At 44.1% G+C, this 21887-nt stretch overlaps 1 protein-coding gene across 1 annotated transcript in view; it reads left to right on the forward strand.

Annotated features, from left to right (window-relative positions):
• Positions 1–21887, forward strand: part of EIF3E (eukaryotic translation initiation factor 3 subunit E) — a gene marked incomplete in the record, with an annotated part of 1040336 nt that overhangs the window by 99502 nt on the left and 918947 nt on the right. Inside the window, 1 exon segment of the mRNA XM_044065734.1 lies at positions 6707–6824. Coding sequence (XP_043921669.1) covers positions 6707–6824 — 118 coding nt within the window.

Consider the following 21887-nt stretch of genomic DNA (forward strand, 5'->3'; position numbering starts at 1 on the left):
TCTGGGTCAGCAGCAGGGTTCTTAAAAAAAAAAAAAAATATCTCTCAAGAGTCCCAAAGGGGTCAAGGCTTCCATTGCAAAAAACCCTACCCCCTCTGACAGGGATTCTAGGGCACTGGGCAGATGGGGGAAAATACTTCTGCTGCCTTGGCTATAAGGGCTTTAAATTGTCAGTTTCATATGCTTAAATATCAGCAATATATTATGTCACTGCTTAAACAGAAAATGTTGATAAATTCTGAATGTGCAGAAAACAAGGAAATGCAGGATTTATTGCATGCAGCTGAAAAAGTGGGAAAGCATACTTTGCAATGTGGTTTTGATTCTCTGGAGGCCTCCTGCAGGGCCGCTGTTACGGGTTTTGTCATTAGGAGGCTTGCTTGGTTAAAGGAACAGAATCTGCCTTATGTTAAAAAAAAAATTATTAGATGCTCCATTACAGCATGATACCTTGTTTGGTGTTAAAGCAGAAGAGGTGTTGAAGAAAATGGAGGGCAAAGCTAAATCTATGCAAACAGTCAAGGATTTCTTACAGGTACAGCCTCCAAGATTTACCAGGCACTGGCCTACAAAGAATTGGTCCTTTCCAATGTCAGACAGGCCACAAAGAGGCAGATACAGACGCCTTAGATTCAGATCCCAGCCCCAAGGCTCATACAGGTCTAAACAATGGGGTACTTCTACCTCCAAAAGCGGAGAAGACAAATCACAGCCATACAGGAAACAGTCCCAATGACTTCCCCCTGCCTGCGCCAAGCACTTATCTTCTGGCAGCACCTTTAGGGGGAAAACTAGCACTTTTTTCTCAAAATTGGTGCGTAATAACCCAGGACAAATGGGTCATATAGTCTCACAAGGCAACAGGTTTCACTTTCACACCCTGCCAAGGGCAAACGGTTTGCCAGACCTGCCAAAAAATCAATGGGCAGAGGCACAAAAGCAAGTGTCATCCCTCATGGACATGAGGGCCATTCAGCAAGTACCACAGCAAGAGCAGGGACAAGTATTTTACTCGACTGTTCTTGGTGCCCAGAAAGGACAAAGCCTGGAGACCAATACTGGACCTATCTATTCTAAACACATATCTGGATATTCCAAGATTCAAAATGTTGACCTTGCAGCAGCTTCTGCCCATGCTGGGCAAGAAGGCTTGGCTTGTGACTTCAGACCTAAAAGAGACATACCTGCATGTCCCAATCGGACAATCATGCAGAAGATACCTCAGATTCATAGCTGGCTCAATGCACTACCAATTCTCTGCACTGCCCTTTGGCTTATCTACTGCGCCCAGGGTCTTCACAAAATGCCTGGCTCCAGTAATTGCATTTTGCAGATAGAGGAATACAAATATATCCTTACTTGGATGACTGTCTTATTCAAGCAGCGAACAAGGACATTCTACTACAGCATCTGGCATTTGTAAAAAGATTACTAACAAATGAAAATAAATCAAAAGTAGTACCCTCTCAAGAGATCATATTCCTGGGTGCAAGCTTAAATACAACTGCCCAGATGGCTTATCGCACGCCAGACAAACAAAGGCAACTGACTACTTATTTCAAAATGTTGGCAACAAAGAGCCAGTTATCTGCAAGAAAAATTCTGCAGGCTTTGGGCTTCATGGCATCCTGCGTTCTTCTAATTCTATATGCAAGACTGCATATGAGGAAACTTCAATGGGTTGGGAGGGTGGCCTAATGGTTAAGGTGTTTGCCTTACAAAGACAAGGTGCAGGGTTTGAGTCTCATAAGGGATAATTGGCTAGGCTTAAAATGGCTCACAAGGGCAGTTAGCCTAGTACTAATCTATGAACCTAATATCTATGAATGGTATCTAAAAAGTGTTTGGACTCAACATTGCCACAGCCTTGAAACAATAATTGCCCTCATTCCCTGCCTGCAACAGGAGTTTCGATGGTGGGCAAAGGCCTGTCACCACAACAAGGGGCAGCCATTCGCTTTACCCACAGCCAGGCAGATATTAACAGATGCATCAGATTATGCCTGGGGGGGCCCACATGGTAGGAAGATGTATTCAGGCCACATGGTCCGCAAGCCAAATGCATCTACATGTCAACCAAAAAGAGATGCTAGCTGGTCAGAATGCCCTGACAGCCTTTAAGGATCTACTTCATCCGGGACAACTACTGATAAAGACAGACAATACTACAGTCATGTGGTACATAAACAAGCAGGGAGGCACTCATTCCTACCCCCTGTGCAGACTAGCCATGACTTTGTGGGCCACAGCATTGACTTGCCAAGTACATCTGCAGGCATAATTCCTGCCAGGAAAGATAAATACTCAGATGAACTAAGCAGAAACCTCATGGATCCCCACGAGTGGAAATTGGGTCCGCAAGTCTTCAGCATGATAACAAGGAATTGGGTATGCCGGGACATAGATCTATTTGCCTCCCCTCACAACTGCCAACTGCAGAGATTCTGTGCAAGGACTTATCACAAGCAAGCATGGAAAGTGGATGGCTCTATCTTTCAGCTGGAAAAACTTAACAGTATATGCCTTTCCTCCTCTGCCTCTCCTCCCCAAGGTACTCCTAAAAGTCAGACAAGAGAAGCCAAAAATCATACTGATTGCCCCAGACTAGCCCCGCCAGCACTGGTACCCAATTCTAAGGAACTTGTCTCAGTACCCAGCCTGGACATTACCTCAAATTCCTCACTTACTGTCCCAACACAATAATCAGATCCTGCACAGCCAACTCAAAACCTTAAATCTGGCAGCATGGCGGATAATGTAGTCATTCAAAACGCACCTCTCTCTAAAGCGGTGATGGATTTTATTTTGGAGGCCAGGAGGCCTAGTACCAGAAAATCTTATGCTGAGAAATGGAAGAGATTCTGTGCTTGGAACCAGGCACAAGAGATTGACACGACTGTACCAAATATTCCTCAGATTTTGCAATATTTAACTGAGATGCTGGACAAAGGCCTATCCTTTTCATCAATTAAGATTCATGCCTCTGCCATTTCAGCTCATTACAATACAGAACCACCCATTTTTTCTCATCCTTTATTAAGGCAGTACCTCAGAGGAGCCAAAAACTTAAGGCCTCCAAGGAGATCACCAATACCTGCATGGTACCTCAGTTATGTCTTGGAAAAACTCACCCTGCCTCCTTTTGAGCCAGCCACTACAGCTGATATAAAATTTTTATCATGGAAAACGGCTCTGCTCCTAGCAATAACCTCTGCAAGACGAGTCTCAGAGCTACAGGCACTCATGGCTGTGGAACCTTTTATCATTTTCCATCCAGATAGGGTTTCTCTGAGGACAAACCCGACATTTATGCCTAAGGGTAGTGTCCAGTGTGGCCTTTAACCAATCATTTGCCTACCTTTTACCCAAACCCACAGAATAAGGGTGAGAGACTTCTGCATTCTTTGGACATACACAGCTGCGTTTCTACTTGGACAAAACCAAAGCTTTCAGAAGGACTGAGCAATTACTAGTGGCATATGCTGCAGGATCACAAGGAAAGGCTATCTCAAAGCAGACTGTTTCAAAGTGGATAGGCCACTGCATTAGTTTCTGCTATTCACAACATGGCAAATTTAGTGCCTAAGGGCATTAGGCCACATTCAACCAGAGCAGCAGCCACTTCAGCAGCCTTCCTCAGAGGAGTACCAACCAAAGACATTTTAGAGGCTGCAACCTGGAGTTCAGTGCACACTTTTTTACAAAGCACTATCACTTACCACTCTACTCTAAATCCAGGACAGGCTTTGCCACTGCATTTCTGCAGGGCCTCATAGCCGCTCCTAATCCTGTTTAGCTGTAGCCTCCCAACCTTAGCTTTGGGATTCAACCCAGTTTGTAATGACTGCAACAGCGAAACACGATGAACATAGTACTGTTGTATACTAAATGTAGATGCTTGAGTGTATTCACTGTTGCAGTCCAGGTTACTCTCCCACCATCCCCCTCATCTTTGCTGGAACTTATCTGTACTTCTCTATTCTATACAATCTATGTGGTGTATTTGCTTGTAGATGAAGGAAAAATTTACCTTGGTGCATGCATGCTTTATTGACATATTTTTAGCCTACCCTTTTGGGGGCACCTGACATCTGGGGCAAGAAAAACTGAAGAAAATGGCGTCGGCTGCATCTTTTATACCCCCTGGCGCACTGACGTCAGGGAGGAGGCGACAGCAACCGACGCCAGACCTAGACTTTGGAATTCAGGCCGACTGCGGGTAGCCTGCCAGCAGGATAAACCCTATTGTAATGACTGCAACAGTGAATATACTCTAACATCTACATTTATGGTAAGTACACAACTGTACTTTATCCATCCAGGACCTCTCAAAATTTTTAAAGACAGTGCCACAGTCCTGTTGTACATCAACAAGCAAGGGGGGGACAAAATCCTACTTGCTGTGCAGGCTAGCTGTCCAAGGTTGGGAAGTGGCTACCCCCTCCAAAGTGACACTGCAGGCAGTTTACATCCCCTCACAAACCAATATTCAGCCAGATGCCCTCCGCATGTCATTCACAGAATCACAAGTGAATGTTGCACAGATATGTCTTCCTGAACACTGTCCACCAGTGGGGTACACCACAAATGGATCTGTTTGCCTCCCCTCTGAACAGACAACTACAGTTAATCTGCACAAGAGCCCCCTCCCCACAAGCATGGAGGATGGATGCCTTCACAATCTCCTGGAATGGGATGTTTATTTATGCATTCTTCCCCTTCCCTCTTATACAGAAAGTTCTGCTGAAGATTCAACAGGACAAACCGAAAATCTTGTTGGTGACCCCCTTCTGGCCAAGGCAGCACTGGTTCCCCCTACTTTTTTCAGTAGCCAAGGGCAATCCCCACAAGTTACCTCACAAGGTGGAACTCATCACACAACAAAAGGGATCCCTCATCCACCCACACTTACAAACTCTCAGATTAACCTTGTGGGTGATAAACTTTTGATCACTTTGACACCTTTATTCAGAGGATGTGCTTTCTGTCCTGCAGGAGACTAAGAAACCCACTACTAGGAGATCCTACTTACCCAAATGGAAAAGGTTCTCCATTTGGTGTCTACACAGACAACTAGATCCCTTTTGGGCAGACGTACCTCTCGTTTTATTTTATCGATGTGAACTACTTAAGTCTGAACTTTCATATTCCTCAATGAAAGTCCATTTATCAGCTGTCTCTGCTTGTTTACCTCTCAACCCACCATTATTATCCAGATTAGTGGTAAAGCTTTTTTTTTTTAAGGGGGTACTACATATCAGACCACCAAGGAAACCCATTCCTCCTCCTTGGGATCTGAATTTTATTCTAGAAAAACTCAGGACTGCTCCATTTGAACCAGCAGCCCCAGCCACCTTAAAGATGTGCACTTGGAAAATAGTGCTTCTTGTAGCCTTCACCTCGACCAGAAGGGTCTCAGAATTACAAGCACTCATGGCCACCCACTCCAGTTAATATTTCATAAGGATAGAGTCTCTCTTCGCACCAGCCCCTCCTTCATGCCTAAAGTGGTCAATGAATTGTTGCTTAATCAGTCTGTCCATTTACCCACTTTCTTTTCTTCTTCTCAAAATGACAGTGAGAGAGTACTCCATTTCCTGGATGTTCACAGACAACTTAGATTCTTCTTAGACAAGACCAAGTACATCAGAAAGTCAAACCAACTGTTCGTATCCTTTCACCACAGGGCTCTGGGAAAAGCTGTCTCCAAGCAAACTATTTCTTCTTGGATTTCCAACACTATATCCTTCTGTTACTCCTTCCATGGCAAACAGTTGCCTTATACAGTGAGGGCCCACTCCCATCAGGGCTGTGGCCTCCTCAAGAACCATTTTCAAAGGACTAGACAGCCTCCATTCTAGAGGCAGCCACTTGGAATTCAGTCCACACCTTTACTAAACGTTACAGACTGGACAACATCTCTAGGGGTAGGGCAGGTTTTGCTAAAACCATTCTGCATGGATTCATAGACAGTTGATCTGTATCTCCTCCCCCCATATCGCATACTGAGCTTTGGTATTCTCCCTCATATTTAGAATACTGCAACATGAGAAAGAAGGACATAGAATAGTTGTGTAAAATCTTACCATAACCATAGATGCCCTTCTCTTCTATGTTGAAGTATTCCTCTCCCTCCTTCCTACCCCCACTTAGAACCTCTTGTTTCTGTTATTTTCCCCCCACTGGATGAGATCCTTATCAACTATCCTTGGATTCTTGTCTGACTGGGGGATTCAGTTCTGAGTCAGTGTGTCCAGGCATCCCATTTATGGCCCGCTGTTTATGGTACCTGCATGTGACGTCCCACGCACCGTACAGCAGCCAGGCTAAGCTTTTGTAGTTGGACCAGACATTCAGGTCGCCTCAGGTGGAGGATCCCTCATATAGAATACTGCAACATGGAAGAGGAGGACATCCTATGGTTGTGGTAAAATTTTACACAACTGTTCTTTTCCTTTGTTTGGATAGTTTTCTGGATGCTTTAGTTTTCCTGCCAGTTTGGACAGGTGACATTGAAGTAGTTAACATGCTCTTGCAGTTTTTACCCTTGTTAAGTTACTATAAAGCATTTTATTCTGCGTAAAGGTTATTGTTTTGGGAACTGGGTTTATTTTATGCTATGGTGTCTGCTGTTTTCTTAAGTCTGTGAAAGTGCATATTGCTGATAGTAAATACTAATAAATTTAAAATATGATTTTATTTGTAGCCTTGAGAGAAAAAAGAACTGCAGTTGTTGCCCAGCTGAAACAACTTCAAGCCGAAACAGAACCAATTGTAAAGATGTTTGAAGACCCTGAAACAACAAGACAAATGCAGTCAACTAGGTGAGTCTTATACGTAACATTTATTAATATGGGGGTAGTGAAAATAAAAAATTATTTTTAGAATTCCGAATTTGCTTTGAAAGCATTTTTTTTCTTTAATGTGGGTAATGGAAGAACAAATTGATCTAATACAGGGTACACTGGAGAGTAGGGGGCTGTCATGGCACTCAGATGCAGTACATAGAAACTCATCCTGAATGGAGTGCCAACACTCTGTTGGACACAAATGCACACGGTCACTGTGACAAGGCACCCATACCTACTGACATTTTACGGAATCTTAGAAGATCATCAGTTCACTTGTGAGATATCTTTGAAATATGTCCATAAACTAGAGCATCCAGCAAAAACCCATGGGGGGGGGGTACATGGAGTTATTTGTGGGCTCCACACAGAAGGCACCCCAGCCAAGATCTGAATTGGAAATTCAGGCACTACAAGACAGAAATGCTAACCTTTGTTTACTGCGTCACCTGTGAAAGCAATGCATTTTGTGCTTTTTTGTTCTTTGTTTCATACTTTGTACATTGACGACAACATGTTTTTTGTGGTAGTATAAACTGTATTTGTAGAAAACAGGAGGGTGAGTTGTCTGCTGCCCATCAAGCTTCTGTAGTTCTCAATTTGTAACTAAAGATCAAAGGAAAGCATGAAAATGTTTGATCTTAAGAGCCTAACTAGATGGTAGAATAATTATAAAATATGTCAGGAAGCCATTTATTTGCTCTTCAGATTTGTGAAGGAATCCTTTTATACCAAGCTGTATACCACTACCACAAGCTGTATACCACTACCACTTGTACACTTGGCCTGCTGTGATTGTAGGAGACTTCATCCTTACCAGGAAAATAGTAGATTGGGAGTTGACTGTCACTGAAACTGATGTCTTATGATTCCTGTCCCAGCCTTTTATTTTAAGTCACAGGCATAGTTACCTGAGCATGTCTTGCTGATGCTGATTTGCATGGTCTTGTTTTTGCAGGCCTTCTCATATTTACTGCTGTAGCATCCCCAACGCAGCCATTACATTAAAAACTCTTCATCAGGGGGACTAAAGTCACTTAATGTGGCAGACAACTTTTGGGAAAAAAATGTTTTACTTTTTGTGAATCTCTCTCGAAATTTTCAGCTTGTACTACCTGCCGAGATCATCCATGCTGTATATCACTAATGAAGTAATTAGGAAATCATTGTGCTCGGGGGGAGGGGGGGGTGATGGTCAGTCGCCAAGTAAAAGGAACTTGTAAATGTATCGGATTCTAAAGGCTAGAAATGAACACAAACTGCATAGTATTCTACCTTGTTTTTTATAGAGGCATTTTGGTGGCTGAATGCCCCAGGGCCACCGCATAGCCTGCAATTTGTTAATCATGTGCAAAATCAGGCAAGTCCTTTAGATATGTTTGCCTAATTGCAAACGTGAGTTTTTGATTTCTGTAATGCTACTAATCTCTGCTCTGGCAGCCCACAGTGATTGTTCATAGTTATTATATTGAATTCCTTATTGATTTTTTTAATATCTGCCAGCTCTCTGCACATCCTATTCTTGCAAATAAATGTTAACAAAACTAGGGACCGTGACTTGAAGTGAACTTCAGCAAGATGTCATCTGAGATCAGTGCAGAATTGCAGGTGCTTCTGTACTTATTAAATAGAATTGCACATCAGAGCCGCCATGATGCTCTTTGTTGTCCCTGCCGTTGAAGGTGACCCAGAAGACTGATGACTTCTACCAGTTTTACTTTATTCATCGGAATTGATGTTGTTTTGCTGCTTCCGGGAAGACAGCTGAGCCTTCTATCCTGGAGATATGCTGCACAGGCCAGTATTAGCAAAGATTTGTTAATGCTGTATCTCATTAAGTCTAGTGTTTGACTGGATGCCAGGGAGCAGGACAGGAGGAGCCACTTGGTCATCATGTGCCTGGAAAGGGCAGTTAGTATCCCATCCATCTGGATATCATAGATGGGCCCAAATGGCAACCATCTCAGGCCTTGCTTTACTCATGAATGAATTCATGCTATAATTAGAGTAATAAAGAACTGTCCCCTCTTGCCTTAGGAGCAGGTCTTTCAACATTCCAGAGAGATTTATTCTGTGCATCATGTTTACTTTCTTCTTGACAGATGTGAGATGGGTTCCTATCACGTAGTCGAACAGTTACAATCGAGACCATATGTTCGAATTTGTAAATGTTCGAGGGTGTGAATGGAAATCTCTAAGCGGAGGTTTCCATTCACCTCACTGTGGTGCGATCTCTGAGTTGGTATATTTTAAGTAGTGGGGGGGGGTGCAGGGAGGCTTGCCCCCCGCATACAACAATTTTCATATTTGTCCGTTGTGTTTTTGTTTTGTTATAGCTAGTCGAAGTTCCGTAACTTCGGACATATGTGTTCGAAGATATGTCAGTCGAAGTTATGGCACTTTGATTACGTGATGTAGACCCTGTGAGATAGGGGTTTAACTTGCCAAATGTGCCTGCAGGGCCTTCAGCTGCAACAAACACCAAAGCCCTGCGGGAGAAAAATCTTGCTTTTATTAGTGAAAGGGTCATGCAATGTTTAATGGCATTAAACAAGCATGACTCTTCCTTTTGAGTCATGGCTACCTTAACTGTACTTGTTGTATAGTAGGGGCAATCTCTTCTTCCTCATGTTAAGATGGAAAATATTTTGAGGTCAGCAGTCACAGTGAGAGTTTTGACTCCATACAAAGATTCGCCACTGCAGCATTGGCTAATGAAGTTTTGAGGTTCATCAGGAAGAGACTTCCTTTAGGAATGATGAAGGCATTGTATTTATCTTTTGCCGTTTGTCCTTTTCCTCCTTGATTACAAGATGGATTTCAGATGACTGTACCAAAAACATTACATTAGGGAACATCGAAAGTAAGCCAGTGGAGTAGTCCATGACATATGAATCAGTGTCTTTGACTCAACAGGTAGCACAGTCACCTTTGATGCTACAAGATCAAAATATTGTGGGTTCATCTCTCTCACTGGGTGCTTAGATTGATTTTTTTTTCCATTGCTTACGCTGCACTACAGTGTGTGCTATCTTTTGGATGTGATGTAAAACTTCGAGGCTTACTTTGTTCTGTTTTTTATGTATGTTTTTGTGTCCGTGGCATTTGGCCATAGTTCATCATAGTAAAGAGCATCTTAGCTATGTGTTCTTTTTATTGGTCACAAGAAAGGATAATACTGTAGTGGGTACAATATTCTGTTGTCTTCTGATCTGTTGAGGAGAATTCAGTCTTGGTTAACACACAGGACTGTGTGTATAATGCATGATTCACTTGGTGGATCTAACTTATCCCAAGCTATTTCAAGGACCTCCCTGTCCTATGTAACCTATGCCTCTTTCCCTCATTTTCTAGTTTTATTGTACTCTTGAAAACATTCATTTGGATCCTGATGGGCCAAGGATATTTTATCAGTTCACATTGCATAAACTGTTTTCTTTCTTTCTGGTTGTTTAAGTTGCGAGTATAAGTCAGTGACCGTCTTTATTTTAATTTCTGGCTTCATCAGTTCTAAATTGCACTTTGCCCTAACAGAAGAGAAAGGTACCAGTAAAATCATTCTCTTTTTCTGGTTAATGCCTGTTCATTTTTCTTCTGGAGAAGGCTTTTCCCACCCACTCTTTGTTCCTTACCACCACTTTATTTGCTTCCTCCACCTTTTTAGCAATTAGCTTTGTTTTGTGTGCAATGCATCTCAGTTAATCTTTGTAATTGTTTGTTCATGTGGGTTCCTGAAAGGCCTTCTATTTGGATTGGACATTTCTTTTGGCTTTTTCTGCAGCCTCCCTCATAATTCTGCTGGTTACTAGTTTCATTTAATATTTTGCTGGTTGTTTGGGACATTTTTACTTTTACTTTTTTCTTGTCTGTCTTGCACACGTTTAGATTTGCCATAGTTTTTTACTAAAGATTCTGCTTCCTCTTATTGACATCTGGGAGTTGCTGAGAATCTGTTGGAGCTTATCAGCCTTCGCCCCCCCAGTTGTCTTCTTATATAGCTAAGAAGCTTTGGCTTGCTATCCAGGTTCTCCAGTCCTCCTCCTTTGAATTTTGGAGGAATTTTCCTGTGTTTTGTCTCAGATTCATTGGCAGCAAGCTGTTTTAATCCCCACCTCTCACAGCCTTCCAAGAGGTGGTCAGGTTGATTCTTCTTGAGTGCTTCTTTGACTTTTTGTTTGACTGACATTTTAAAGTGCCTGTGGTCTGCTGTACAAATATCAGAATGCTTGTGTCTGTGCTAAGATTTTTGAGGACTCTGGTGTCAGTTTTGCCTTTGCTGGGTCAGAGTGTGCCATTGTCCACGGCATCAGCCCCCCCCCCTTTTTTTGCCTCAAGTGACCCAGTGCTGGTGCATATGGTATGGAGTTGCTTATCTGGCCCTGAAGTAGACCTAACGTAAGACCCAGTGCTGACTTCTTTTCCCATGGAGCATGTGTAAAAGCCAGTGTCAGTTCATGCAGTACTGGCTAGGATACCACTGAGGGTTCTTGTCAGGTATTGTCTGCTCTGGTTACAGGAGCTCTACTGATTGCAAAGACACGGAAGCCGATGTAGGTAACAGAGTTGAGTGTGGACTGCGTGCCATAATCCAGCATGAACTCGGAGAAGCATTTTTTGTACTCTTAGTAGGACAAGACTTTTCCTCATCTTATAGCTTGTCATCTGAAGTGGAGAACTCTCCCCACACATCACCTGCTGGATGTTTTCCGCTTTATAACTATATTCTTTCACTGGCATATCAGAGGAGGCTGTACACTAGAGCTGTTGGAAATGATATAGAGAAGGCATAGGTTGCCTTTTATGGGCCGGGCCTTACAGCAGTCTTTGATGCCAGGTAGTATGCAAAAGACCCTAGCTATTGTCTTGGTTGGTTTCTTGGTTTTACTTGATGGATAGTTGAGATGCGAGGAGCTTAGCAGTGTAATGTGGTCCTTTGCTAGGAAGTCGAAGCTTGTTTTGTGCTCCATTTAGTGTCTGGCTCCCCACTTGCTTTGTTTGAGGATTAAGTTGTAGCTAGGCTACCCTTTCCAGTTTCATGCTAGATACACCAGTGTAATGCTTTAATGTCTGCTTTGCATTAGATGATCATCGTGTTTCACTGCTGCGGTCATTACACTTGGGTTATCCTGCCGTCAGGCGGTCCCGAAGTCGGCCAGAGTTCCAAAGTCTTGGTCCGGCGTCAGTTGCTGTCGCTTCTTCCCTGACGTCGGTGCGCCAGGGGTATATAAGATGCAGCCGACGCTATTTTCTTCAGTCTTTCTTGCCACGTGGTGCCCGAAGCAAAAGCAGTTCGCAAGTGCTGGTCGGCCGACTCCTGAGATTTTCAAATTCGAATTTCAGAACCGAAGTCTTCAATAAAGCTAAGTACCCCGTTGGGGAAACTTTTTCTTGACTCAGACCGATGTCGGTAAAAGTTAATAATTGCATTTCTTGTGGGAAGCAAATACCGCATAAGGATTTTCATTTTCACTGTATTCCATGCCTAGGCCCAGACCACGACGTCACTAGTTGTCGGTTATGTGCTAGATTTAACAAGCGCACTGTTAAACGTTGGTTTGATTTTGCTCACCATTATTTTGGCTGAAAGTTCAATTATACCATGCCGTCGGAACAACCGACGACCAGAATACACAAAAAACGCAAAGATAAGGACAGGCATCCGAGGTCCAAAACTGACGAAGCCTCTTCTAGGCCAGTCGCCGGTTCTCAGTGAGGTGCATTCGCAGCCCCTGACGCCCGCTACCTCAGAGCCACAGGCCGCCTCCGACTCCCACGTGGAGATTTCTAGGTCTCTGGAAATTCAAGGTATTGGGCCTACGGAAATTAACCCCTCAGATGGGTCCGGATGCCGCTGAGCAGGCATCGGCTTCTGAGGGTGTTTTCAGACCTTCACAACTTACCATCAAAACAGCCAAGTCTAAAACTCCATTAAAGACAAAGAAACAAGTACAGCATTCACCTGGACAGGCCTCCATGCCTAAAAAAACAGATGCTCAAAATGGCCGAAGACCTAATTACTCTGATCAGGGGTTCCCATCCCCCTCTTGATAAAAGGCCTAGGCAGGATACTGACTGATTCCTCTGACCAGGTTTCCATTTCTTCTGATTCCTCTTCAGACCAGGGATACTCTTTACCCCCCCCCCCCCCCAATGAGGACTCTGATGCTGAAGAATCTATCCCTTCAGCCTCTCCTCCTGAGGATTACTCTTTTGGGGAAACTTTACATACCATGAGGGAGCATTTCCATTGGGAGAGCCAGAATTATTCAGAATCCAAGAAAAGGCTCAGAGATTTTCTTTTATTGCCTCAGCACAGGCCCCTTGTTATTCCGCCTGTGTTAGATATTGTGGATGATGTGTTCTCTGAATCCAGTTTAACCCCTGATTCTTTGCCCCCAGCACCAGTCAAGCCAGATGGGTACTACAGAGTCCCTGACTCTCACAAATTTCTTTATAAAAACTCTGCTGCTGACCCAGAAACTATTTCCCAGGGTCCCAAAGGGGGTAAAGGCTTCCACTGCTAAAAATCCAGTTCCCTCTGACAGGGATTCTAGAGCATTAGATAGATGGGGGAAGAAAGTTTACACTTCTGCAACTTTAGCAGTAAGGGCTTTAAATTGCCAGATGTTCTTCGTGTTTCACTGTTGCAGTCATAACTGTAGGGTGCTCCTGCCGGCAGGCAGCCCGAGGTCGGCCAGAATCCCAAAGTCTGGGTCCGGCGTCGGCTGTAAAAGCTAGTATCCTGACGTCAGTACGCCTTGGTACATAGCCCTCAGCCGACGCCATCTTCTCCAGTCTTTCTTGCCGTGTGGTGGAAAGCAGCTCGCAAAACGTTGGTTGGCGATTTTCGAACAGCGTATTTGATTGTTGTCGGTCCGAAGTTCTTACTTCTCTTCTCAAAGCTAAGTACCGCGTTGGGAATCTTTTCTTGTTCCTCCGATGTCAGAAAAAGTTAATAATTGTATAGCGTGTGGGAAACAAATACCTCATAAAGATTTCCACTCTTACTGTCTACCTTGCTTAGGCCCTGACCACAACGTTTCTTGTTGTCGGTTCTGTGCCAGGTTCAACTCTCGTACTATCAAACGCAGGTACGATTGGGCTTTAAATTATTTTGGCAGACGCTTCAATTATAGAATGTCGTCGGACGCTACCGGAGTTCAAAAGAAGCGCAAAGACAAGGACAGGCCTCCGAGGTCCAAACAGGAATCATTGCAGCTGGAGCCAGCGTCCGGTTCGGCTGTCGTCAGTGAGGCGCTTTTGCAGCCCCTGTCGTCCGCCGCTTCTGAACCGATGGCCGATACGGACTCCCATGGGGAGTCATCAAGGCCCACTATTTTAACTGCTGCAGGACCTTCGGACGTCGCTCCTTCAGATGGGTCCGGAACTGCTGTGCAGGTACCGGCTTCTGAGGGGGTTTTCAGGCCTACTCACATCACTATTTCAAAGGCAAAGGCAAAGACAAAGACTCCTTCTAAGTCTAAAGTTCCAGCTCAAGCTGCTTCTGAATCCACTCCCAAGACACAAAAAACAATTATTGAGGATGGCTGAAGATTTGCTTTCAATGATTAGGGGTTCTCACCCCCCTCCTGAGAAAAGGCCTCGACAGGATGTTACTCTGGATTCCTCTGACCAGGCTTCTGTATCTTCTGTTTCTTCCTCTGATCAGGACTATTCCTTTCCCCCTTATGAGGATTCGGATGCTGAGGATTCTTTGCCCTCGGCCTCTCCGCCTGAGGATTTTTCTTTTGGAGAAACCTTGCATGAGATGAGGGAACATTTTCATTGGGAAGGACAGGAATATTCTGCTTCCAAAAAGAGGCTTAGAGAATTTCTTCTTCTTCCTCAGCATAGGCCTTTAGCTATCCCTCCTGTCTTGGACATTGTAGATGATGGCTAATTTGAATCCTGATTCCATGCCTCCTGCTCCTTCTAAGCCTGATAGATTTTATAGGGTTCCTGACTCTCATTTATTTTTATTTAAAAACCCTTCTGCAGATCCTGAAACTATTTCTCAGGGCTCTAAGGCTGCCAAGGTTGCTACTTCTAAAAATCCTATTCCCTCTGAGAAGGATTCTCGTGCTTTAGACAGGTGGGGTAAAAAGGTATATACTTCTGCTACCCTGTCTGTAAGGGCTTTAAATTGCCAGTTTCATATGTTTAAATATCAGCAATTCCTTTTGTCAGTTTTAAAGCAAAAGCTTGCTTCCCTTCCTGCTTGTGCAGAGGATAAGGAACTTCAGAATGTTTTGCATGCTACTGAACAGGTTAACAAGCATAGCTTACATTGTGGTTTTGATGCTTTGGATGCTTCTTGCAGGGCTGCTGCCTCTGGTACTGTGATTAGGAGACATGCCTGGCTTCGTGAACAAAGTTTACCTGAACAGGTTAAGGCTAAGTTATTAGATGCCCCTGTTCAACAAGATGTTCTTTTTGGTTCTAAGGCTGAGGAAGTTATTAAAAAGATGGAAGAAAAGGCAAAATCCATGCAGACTGTAAAAGATTTCTTGCAAGTTCAGCCTCCTAGATTTTCCAGGAATTGGCCCTCTAAAAATTGGTCCTTTCCCACGTCTGACAGGCCTCAAAGGGGAAGATATAGACGCTCCAGAGGTCGTGGTCAAGGCCAGACCTCTTACAGATCTAGACAATGGACTGCTTCTTCACCTAGAAGGGGAGAAGACAGATCCCAATCTCAAAGAAAGCAAACTCAATGACTCTCTCGGTTGGGCTTCTGGACCCCTTCACCTGGACGCCCCTCTCGGAGGAAAACTGTCTCTTTTTTACAGAAATTGGACTCCTATTACCCAGGACAGATGGGTATTGGACGTGATTTTAAAAGGTTACAAGTTCCACTTTCACACTTTGCCAAGGACTCACGGTTGGCCAGATCTGCCAAAACTTCAATGGTCAGAGGCCTTAACTCAAGTGGATGCTCTTCTGGCCATGAGAGCCATAGAGCCTGTTCCACTCTCGGAAATGGGAAAAGGGTTCTATTCAAGGCTGTTTCTGGTTCCCAGAAAACAAAACTCATGGAGACCTATTCTGGACCTTTCTGTGTTAAACACCTTTTTGGAAATTCCAAAGTTCAAGATGCTTACTCTGCAACAGCTAATTTCAATGCTCTCTCAGGACGCCTGGATGGTGACATTGGACTTAAAGGAAGCCTATTTGCATATCCCTATCAGGCAAGAACGCAGGAAATTCCTCAGATTCAAGGCAGGTTCGAGGCACTTTCAATTCTCTGTTCTGCCCTTTGGTTTATCTACTGCGCCCAGAGTCTTCACCAAGTGCCTGGCACCAGTAGTGGCTTACTGCAGACGTCAGGGGATCCAGATTTACCCCTATTTGGACGACTGCCTTATTCAGGCAGACAGCAAAGATCTTCTGCTTCAACATCTGGACTTTGTTCAACGTCTTCTCCTACTACTGGGATTCTCAGTGAACATAAAAAAGTCACATTTCATCCCTTCTCAACAAATGGTATTCTTGGGAGCCCTCTTAAATACAACCTTACAAAGGGCCTTCCTCACTCCAGAAAAACAAACTCAGCTGGCTTCTACTTTCAACACCTTGGCAACTCTATCTCAGCTCACTGCAAGGAAATTCCTGCAGGCTCTGGGCTACATGGCTTCACATGAGAAAGCTTCAATGGTATCTGAAAAGTGTATGGTCACAGCATTACCACGATCTGGATATTCTGATTCCTCTGATCCCCTGCCTCCAGAAGGAGTTCCTCTGGTGGTCCAGGGCTTGCATTTTAAACGAAGGAAAACCTTTTCGTCTCCCTCAACCTACTCAAATCCTAACCATGGACGCCTCGGATTATGCTTGGGGAGCACACTTTCTAGACAATTGCCAGCAGGGAACCTGGACAAAGGACCATCTTCACTGGCACATCAATCTGAAGGAAATGTTGGCAGTTCAAAATGCCCTTTTAGCCTTCAAAAACCTTTTACAACCAGGGCCTCTGCTAATTGACAGACAACACCACGGTTATGTGGTACATCAACAAGCAGGGGGGTTCTCATTCATACCCCCTTTGCAGACTAGCTATGGGGTTATGGGACACAGCTCTAAATTTGAATCTGCATCTCCAGGCTCAATTCATTCCAGGGAAACAGAATCTCTTAGCAGACAGCCTGAGCAGAAACATTACAGATCCTCACGAATGGATGCTAGACACCAACTTGTTCAACAGGATTACTGCAGTTTGGGGATGTCCTCAGATAGATCTGTTTGCATCCCATCTCAATCATCAGCTGCCTCGCTTTTGCACCAGGTCCTTCCACAAAACAGCATGGAGAGTGGATGCCCTGTCCTTCAGCTGGAGAAGCCTTTCAGCTTCTGCCTTCCCTCCTCTTCCTCTACTGCCTCGGGTACTACTGAAGATAAAACAGGACAAGCCCAAGTTCCTCATCTTGATTGCTCCAAATTGGCCTCGACAGTTTTGGTATCCAACCTTAAAGCTCCTGTTCTCGGGGCCTCCTTGGATTCTCCCACTGAACCCTTCGCTTCTGTCCCAGCATCAGGGTCAGTTACTACATTCCAATCTCAAGACTCTTTGCCTGGCAGCTTGGCTCTTCAAAGGAATTTGATTTCCTCTATTCATCCCAAACAAGTTTTGGATGTTCTTTTGGAAGCTAGACGGCCTAGCACTAGGAAATCCTATGCCTCTAAATGGAAGAGGTTTTCTATTTGGATGCAGGACCGAGGCTCTGATCCTCAGGTTCCTGATCTCTCCTCTATTTTGCTTTACCTTTCGGAACTTTTATCTAAAGGACTTCCCTTTTCTTCCATTAAGATACATGCTTCTGCTATCTCTGCGCATTACAGTTCTGATCCTCCTGTTTTTTCTCATCCTTTGGTGAAGCAGTTCTTGAGAGGGGCTAAAAATTTGCGGCCTCCAAGGACCCCTCCTGTCCCTGCCTGGGATCTTAATTATGTTTTAGAAAAAATTACTTTGCCTCCTTTTGAGCCTGCTGCGTCTTCAGATATTAAGTTTCTATCCTGGAAGACTGTTCTTTTGTTAGCATTGACCTCTGCCAGAAGGGTCTCAGAGTTGCAAGCTCTCATGGCTGTGGAACCATACCTTATTTTCCATCAGGACAGAGTATCCTTGAGGACCAATCCTACTTTCATGCCTAAGGTGATTTCGAAAGTGGCTTTAAATCAGACAATTCACCTTCCTACTTTCTTTCCAAATCCTCAAAATAAAGGGGAAAGGATTTTGCATTCATTGGATGTGCACAGACAGTTACGATTTTACTTGGACAAGACTAAGGATTTCAGAAAGTCTAACCAATTGTTTGTTTCCTTTGCCTCCAGTTCTCTTGGAAAACCTATTTCTAAACAAACTATTTCCAAATAGATTGCTTATGGAATCAGATTTTGTTACACTCATCATGGGAAACAGTTTCCAGGGACCATTAGAAGTCATTCTACTAGAGCAGCTGCTACTTCTACAGCTTTCCTCAGAGGAGTCCCTACCAAGGATATCTTGGAAGCTGCCACTTGGAGTTCTGTGCATACTTTTTCCAAGCACTACAATCTCCCTTGTTTTCTAAGTCTAGGGCAGGCTTTGCCTCTGCTGTCTTGCAGGGTATTCTTGCCTCCCTTCTTCTATCTAAAGCCTCCTCCCTCTACACTGCTTTGGGATTCCACCCTACAGTTATGACTGCAACAGTGAAACACGAAGAACATAGTACAGTTGTGTACACCTACCATAAATGTAGATGTTCGAGTGTCTTCACTGTTGCAGTCAGGTCCTCCCTCCTATCCCCTCTTTTTCTCTTATTTGTGGTGTATTTGTGTTTCCTTGTTGGATTCATTTTTGATTTGTTGGGGACTTCTGACATCTAGGGCAAGAAAGGCTGGAGAAGATGGCGTCGGCTGAGGGCTATGTACCAAGGCGTACTGACGTCAGGATACTAGCTTTTACAGCCGACGCCGGACCCAGACTTTGGGATTCTGGCCGACCTCGGGCTGCCTGCCGGCAGGAGCACCCTACAGTTATGACTGCAACAGTGAAGACACTCGAACATCTACATTTATGGTAGGTGTACACAACTGTACTTTCCACATGCTTAAATACCAACAATATTTAATGTCTCTGTTAAAACAGAAAATGCTTACAAGCTCAGAAGGTCCTGACTATAAGGAAATGCAGGATTTATTGCATGCAGCTGAACAAGTGGGAAAACATACTCTACAATGTGGTTTTGATTCATTAGAGGCTTCTTGTAGAGCCGCAGTTACAGGATCTGTGATTTGAAGGCATGCTTGGCTAAAAGAACAAGGTTTACCTGATCATGTTAAGGCAAAATTATTGGATGCTCCTTTACAGCATATCATCTTGTTTGGTGTTAAGGCAGAAGAGGTATTAAAGAAAGTGGAGGATAAGGCAAATTCTATGCAAACAATGAAGGATTTCTTACAGGTACAGCCACCTCGATTTAGCAGAAATTGGCCTTCTAAAAATTGATCCTTTCCAGTGTCAGACAGACCACAAAGGGGCAGATACAGACGCCCATGAGGCAAATCCCAGCCCCAAGGCTCTTACAGACTCACGACAGTGGGGTGCTTCTACCCCGGAAGGAGGAGAAGACAAGTCACAACCTTATAGGAAACAGTCCCAATGACTTCCCCCTTCACATGCCAAGCACTTACCTTTTGGCAGCTCCCTTGGGGGGAAAACTAGTTCTTTTTCACAAAATTGGCATATAATCACCCAAGACAAATGGGTTCTGGATATTGTGTCTCAAGGTTACAGGTTCCACTTTCACACTCTACCAAGGCCAAAAGGAATGCCAGACCTGCCACAAAATCAATGGGCAGAGGCACAAAAACAAATTACAGCCCTCATGGACATGAGAGCTATTGAAAAAGTGCCACAACAGGAACAAGGACAAGGATTTTACTCAAGACTTTTCTTGGTCCCCAGAAAGGACAAAGCCTGGAGACCCATACTGGACCTATCTACTCTAAATACTTACCTGGATGTTCCGAAATTCAAAATGTTGACGCTACAGCAACTTATTTCCATGCTGGTCAAGAAGGCTTGGCTTGTTACTTTGGTCCTCAGAGGCATACCTGCATGTCCCAATCAGACAAAATTGCAGGAGATACCTCAGATTCATAGCTGGCACAGTGCATTACCAATTCTCTGCACTGCCCTTTGGCTTATCTACGGCGCCCAGGGTCTTCACAAAATGCCTGGCACCAGTAATTGTATTTTGCAGACAAAAAGGAATTCAAATATATCCCTACTTGGACGACTGTCTTATTCAAGCAGAGAGCAAGGGCATTCTTCTAAAGCATCTGGCGTTTGTAAAAAGATTGCTAATTTGCCTAGGGTACACAGTAAACGAAAAGAAGTCAAAACTAGTGCCCTCACAAGAGATAATATTCCTGGGTGCCAGCTTAAATACAAAGGCCCAGATGGCTCATCTCACGCCAGACAAAGACAACTGACTCAGTACTTTCAATTGATGGCAACAAAAACCCAACTCCCTGCAAGAAAAATTCTGCAGCCCTTGGGGTTAATGGCGTCCTGCATACTACTAATACCATATGCCAGACTGCATATGAGGAAATTACAATGGTACCTAAAAGGTGTTTGGATTCAACACCGTCACAGCTTGGAAACAGTAATACCACTTATTCCCTGCCTACAACAGGAGTTTTGATGGTGGGTACAGGCATGTCACCACAACAAGGGACAGCCTTTCACTTTACTCACAGCCAGGCATACACTAACAGCAGATGCTTCGGATTACACCTGGGGAGCACACATGGCAGGAAAATGTATTCAGGGCAAGTGGGCTGCAGACCAAATGCATCTTCACATCAATCAAAAAGAGATGCTAGCTGTACAAAATGCCCTAACAACTTTCAAGGACCTTCTGCATCCAGGACAACTATTACTAAAGACGGACAACACCACAGTTATGTGGTACATAAACAAGCAAGGGGGCACTCATTCCTATCCCCTCTGCAGACAAGCCATGACTTTGTGGAACACAGCACTGACCTATCAAGTTCATCTGCAAGCACAATTCCTGCCAGGAAAGAAAAATACTCTGGCAGACGACTTAAGCAGAAACATCATGGATCCTCACGAGTGGAAATTAAATCCACAAGTATTCAGCATGATAACACAAAAATGGGGGTGCCCAAACATAGATCTTTTTGCCTCCCCTCTGAACTGCCAACTACAGAAATTCTGCTCAAGGACTTACCACACACAAGCATGGAAAGTGGATGCTCTCTCGTTCAGCTGGAAAACCCTAAAAGTTTATGCCTTCCCACCACTTCCTCTCCTTTCAAAGGTACTCCTAAAGGCCAGACAAGAAAGGCCAAAAATTATCCTGATTGCCCCAGACTGGCCACGCCAGCACTGGTACCCAATCTTAAAGAACTTGGCTCAAGGCCCAGCATGGATTTTACCTCAAATTCCTCATCTTCTGACTCAACAAAACAATCAGATCCTGCACAGCCAGCTCAAAACCTTAAACCTGGCTGCATGGCAGATTACTTAGCCAAGCAGCCAACACCTCTCTCTAAAGCTGTTATGGATGTCATTTTGGAGGCCAGGAGGACCAGCACCTATTCAGAAAAGTGGAAGAGATTCTGCGCCTGGAACCAGGCTCAAAGCTTTGACCCTCTTGTTCCAAATATTTCTCAGATATTACAATACTTAACTGAGATGCTGGACAAAGGCCTATCCTTTTCATCCATTAATATCCACGCCTCTGCCATCTCAGCTCATTACAACACGGATCCTCCTATTTTCTCTCATCCATTATTAAAACAGTACCTCAGAGGGGCTGAAAACATAAGACCGCCCCGGAGAGCACCAACACCAACTTGGGACCTCAACTTTGTCTTGGAAAAACTAACGTTACCTTCTTTTGAGCCAGCCAGTTCAGCAGAATTAAAATATGTGTCATGGAAAACTGCTCTGCTTCTGGCAATAACCTCAGCACGAAGAGTCTGAGTTACAGGCACTAATGGCAGTGGAACCTTTCATCATTTTTTCAT

Source organism: Protopterus annectens, chromosome 3.part0 (assembly GCF_019279795.1).
Source record: "Protopterus annectens isolate FY-2018-M chromosome 3.part0, PAN1.0, whole genome shotgun sequence".
In the NCBI taxonomy this organism is placed as follows: Eukaryota; Metazoa; Chordata; order Ceratodontiformes; family Protopteridae; genus Protopterus; species Protopterus annectens.